General features: G+C 29.1%; 1 protein-coding gene across 1 annotated transcript; it reads left to right on the forward strand.

Moving 5' to 3' along the window:
- The first annotated feature begins 2,806 nt into the window (after positions 1-2,806).
- LOC120092186 (arabinogalactan protein 23) lies at positions 2,807-3,506 on the forward strand. The gene has a single exon (XM_039050421.2). The coding sequence runs from the start codon at positions 3,147-3,149 to the stop codon at positions 3,330-3,332; it is 186 nt and encodes a 61-aa protein (XP_038906349.1). The 5' UTR covers positions 2,807-3,146; the 3' UTR covers positions 3,333-3,506.
- Positions 3,507-4,766: the final 1,260 nt, after the last annotated feature.

Raw genomic sequence — 4,766 nt, forward strand, 5'->3', positions numbered from 1 at the left:
AGATTATTATGTGGTTCATATAGAGATGATCTGCATGTAGGATTTAGATGGTTTATATATGACACCCCTCCTAACGTTCCTTCAACAGAATAAATCCAAAATAAAAATTTAAATGAAAAAAAAGAATTATATCAATATAATAATGAAACTTTATGTTTAATTATTTAGAACGTCAAATAATAAATTCAAGTCTATCTCAACTATATATATATATAATCCTCATCCTCATAAGTGCCTTTGGCTCAGATTCAGGGGTGGCAGCTTCTTGTGCACAGCAAGCAAAAGGGAGCTCTACCTGACCTGAAAAACTCTCAGCTGCCCACAATGATAATAATGGTTGGGGCAGGGCATGGCAGGCCCATCTTAATAATTTAAACAACAACTTGAGAGAAGCTAGACTCTACACATATAAAGTGGACAAAAAATCATCTCTGTTACATGTTCTTCTCTCTCTCTGCAATATATTAGGTACTACTGTCATATTGGTGCTGAAATTTGATGATGAAAGGTGAAGATTTTGGTTTCAATTAAGGAATTTAGGGGTGAAAAATCAGAAAGTATAATGTATTTTTAATACACAAGTCGTACTTTTTGTTGGGAGTACTAACTCAAAGTCTCACGTTGACTAAATAAGAAGCTAACTAAGCTAATCATATATCTTCACTGGTGAGTGAAATCAAAAGTAGAATCATGTACATCACAATATTATATATTATTGTAGAGAATATACGTGGCGATCGGTCCTGTTGTCTCTAATATTATTTTGTTTATGAATATTAAAAAAATGTTTAAGAGAGAACTATTATGAGATGGATAGTTAGAATGATTTATATAAGTGAATTTTAATGAGCGTTAGATTTTGGACAACAAGATAGCTCTATATATCTTTTTGTAACTTTTAAAGAAGAATTCAATCTATTATAGTCATTATTAGAGGTTATTCAAGAAAAAAAACTCCAATTAGAATAAAACAAAAAGGTGTATAATTTTACCTTATAATAATGAATTATATTTTGAAAAAGGACACATAGTAGTAAATGATCATACAACACAAATGGAATCACTTCCCTGACCGTCAATCTTATGAGTCCATTTTTATCATAGTTGTTGGTTTGTTGTACTATTCTATACCACTCTCGATTGATAGAAAGACGTTCGGGAGTTGGGGAGTTGGGAGGGTCTACCCTGAGGAAACTTTTTTTTTTACCGTAGGCGAATGTAAATGGGGATCAGCTTTTTTTAATGGTGATCAAGGTAGAGCAACTCCTTTAAAAGATATTGGTTTCCCCATTTTTGTTAAAGAAAAAATAGGAACTCTTGGATTGGCCGATGTCAATTCGTATGACAATGCCACGATATAACTTGTAACATCTCAAGACTCAGATTTCTACCCTTGATTGAAAATTCTATTTACATTTGACCCCTAATGGCTCTTAACACGATTTCCATAATTGCATTCCCCTTATGACATAGATGTTCCACTTGCTGTCTTAGGCTACTTTTAATGAACAAATGTCCTTTTATGTCTTGTTCTCACTAATATCACATGCTTTCAAAAAAAGTTTTCGAAAAAGAAAAATATGTGCATTATTATTTTTAATGTACCTATCTTTTTGCCGTTCATCCAATTATCCAATTAAAGATTGTCACGTATTAAACTCTCTTATTTAAAAAAAAAAAAAAAAATTGAAGTTCTTTCTTCTTTTTCATTAGAGTGGACTGCAGAAAAATAAGTGCAATTTAAGATACACCTAGGTTACTAGTGAATGGGCCATGGAAAAGAGAAAGAGGGAGAAAGGTTTAGTTTTATTGGTTTAACTAGGTGGTACATATCAATTTTTCAAACTTTCTTTAACCATGCAAGTTAATTTATCTATCCTTATCATCCTCGAGCTATATTGGTCCTTATATTCTTGTAGATAAGAGCCAATGTACATCTAGTACCATACTAATAGTTAGTTCTTGTCTTCTTTATCGTCTTATAATGTCACATTCAAGTGTGACTCAATTCAAAAAATATATATAGATAGATTTAATTGTTGCGATAAATTGTTCTTTTTTTATAGGAGCTATTATAATGAGTGAAAAGATATTATAGAATGAGTTTACATGTGATTAATTTCTAGAGGCCAAAAGCTTAAGTTATGTATAATCTAGTATTTCTTGAAATTTCTCAATATCTCTTCCAATCAAATGATCGTGAGAGCTCTTTAGGGCAATACCACTAAGTTAATTTAGGATAATACAATATTCTACATATTTCAACAATATTATCAATATTATATATGGTTTTACTTTTCGATTTTACATATTTTAAGAGGTATCAAATGCCAATAAAGTTATTTTCTTTATTTATATATCAAGAGTTTTATCTACTTCTAAACGATTGGTAAAATATAACACACTCTAGTATAATAAACGGTTAAATAAAACCTCTCTATAGTCAATCTTTCCGGAAAAGAGTACCAAGTTTATTTTAAACTTTTTTTTACCACAGTTTATTTTAAACCTTAGTGTTGCTTAAACTTATAAGAATGTATATGTAAGATGGCGATGTCAATTTCGAAACAAACGAACCATGTATTTTTGTGATTGAAGATAACTAACAAACATAATCAAAAGAGAACTAATGACCTCATGTAGTTTAAGAGACTAATCCTAAAGGCCATAACACATATACATCATCCAAGAGTCATGATTTTCAATGGCACATAATTTTCTAAAATAATAGAAACAAAAATTTGAAAAACCAATTTTTACTCACCAAACAACTTGAAAACTCAACTTTATTTGGTTATATCAACAACTTGCAAAATAAAAGCATGAGAACAGTTCCAAACCATTACATTGCCCAAATTACACCCTATTTTTTATGCCATTAATTTGCAACAAAATTAACAAACCACTCTAATTTCCACCACTAAAAATCAAACTCTCTATTTATTTATTTTTCTCTAACTGTTTTAGCCTAAAAATATCAACAAACAAACCCTATAAAATCCCTTCAACATCTCCCATTTTCTTCAGACCCGCTCAGTTCAAGCTCAATCATTGCAAAGAATTAAGAAGATCATTGCTTTTTCTAAGCGGGTCTCTTCTTTCTCTACAAACCTCTAACTTTCTCAGTTTCTTCTTTCTTTATCACCATGGACATGAAGAAGGTGACCTGTGCCGTCCTCGTCTCCGCTGCCGTCATGAGTGCTACTATGGCCTCTGGTGAAGGCCCCGCTCCAGCACCTGGCCTGTCCTCCGACGCGGCAGCTGCTGCTTTACCAGCTGTTGGAGCTTTCATTGGTGCTTCTCTTGCATCTTTCTTTGCCTATTACTTGTAAGAAGCTAAGTAAAGAATAGGAAGGCATAGGGAGGAATGAAGGGAAAAAAATATTATGTAAACATGGGAAAGAGAAACTCTGGTTAGTGGTTGGTGTGTGGCTTGGAAGGAAAAAAAAGTATTGTTTATTTGAATTTGGTTTGAGAATTTAATGAACAAAATCTTTGTTGAATTATATATGTTTACCCTTTTTGTCATGAATTTATATATCTAATTATTATGGCTTATTGATGTCTATATTTATATATTATTTTTTTAGAGGTAAAAAAATTGAATTAAATTTAGAAAGATTCATAAAATATATAACAGTGGAGAATGTTTTAACATTACAATAATTACATCCATAAAATGTAATAGAAAAAAGTGGCATATTCAATAAATATTAGATATTTGTAATACTAGTAGAATAAGAGAAAAAATCTAAAAATATATTATTTTTAAAATATTTATAAATATAGATGAGTTGACTAGTTAATCTTTGAAATTTTTTTTTAATTTTCAATTTCATCCTCTTGTTGTACACCTTTTTTTTAATCTTATTATTTTCTTTCTTTTCCTCACTTTTTTCATTTTTTATTTTATTTTCTTTCTCAGTTTTTGCTTCTTCTTCTTTATTTTATTTTATTTTATTTTGTTCTTTTTTAATCCGATTTTTGCTTCTTTTCTTTATTTTTTATTTTCTTCTTTTTCCCTTTCTTTTTTTTTTCTTTTATTTTTTATTTTCTTTCCTTTCTTTATTTTCTATTTTTTTTTAATTTTCTTTTCTTTCTTCGATTTTTGCTTATTCCTTTTTTTTTCTTTCTTCCGTTCTTGCTTATTCCTTTTTTATTATTTTATTTTATTTTCTTTTTCCGATTTTTTGCTCCTTCCCTTTCTTTTTCTTTTTTAGTTTTTCTTTTATTTGTCCGGTTTTTACTTCTTTTTTCTATTTAATTTAATTTTTTTTTTTTTTTTAAGTTTTTGCTTTGAATTTTTTCCTTTTTTTCACAAGAATTATGAGGCCGAGTTACACATACGCATGACTTAAGAGTAATACCAACAAGTCAATCTAAGTTTGATTATTATAACAAACAATAAATATAAATAGCCACTAATATTTTCTATCATTGATATTTTAGTTAAGTGCAAATGAAATAGCACAAAAAAATTCTTACAAATAGCACCCTTTTTTGCCAATTATTTTAATGACACATCCTGGTGGTATCTTGGATGGGATTTTTAAATAAGAAACTTATCTTTGACCATATATTTTCATAAATGGTTTTTAGTGTTATTTTTGGACAAGTTTACTCTTTTTTATGTTTATTTATATTCGTTTTATATTTTTTTTCCTATTTTTGAAGCTACTTTAATAGAAAATAAATTTATTATAAAAAGGAAAAAAATATTTAATATACACTAGAAGAATTTCGGGCTTCAATGTCGGTTAGGGCTT

The sequence above is a fragment of the Benincasa hispida genome, chromosome 11 (assembly GCF_027475165.1).
Source record: "Benincasa hispida cultivar pf3 chromosome 11, pf3_genome.v1.1, whole genome shotgun sequence".
NCBI classification, from domain to species: Eukaryota; Viridiplantae; Streptophyta; class Magnoliopsida; order Cucurbitales; family Cucurbitaceae; genus Benincasa; species Benincasa hispida.

Excerpts from the sequence above, each read along its gene's own strand:
- LOC120092186 (XM_039050421.2), top strand. The coding sequence starts at position 3,147 with ATGGACATGAAGAAGGTGACCTGTGCCGTCCTCGTCTCCGCTGCCGTC.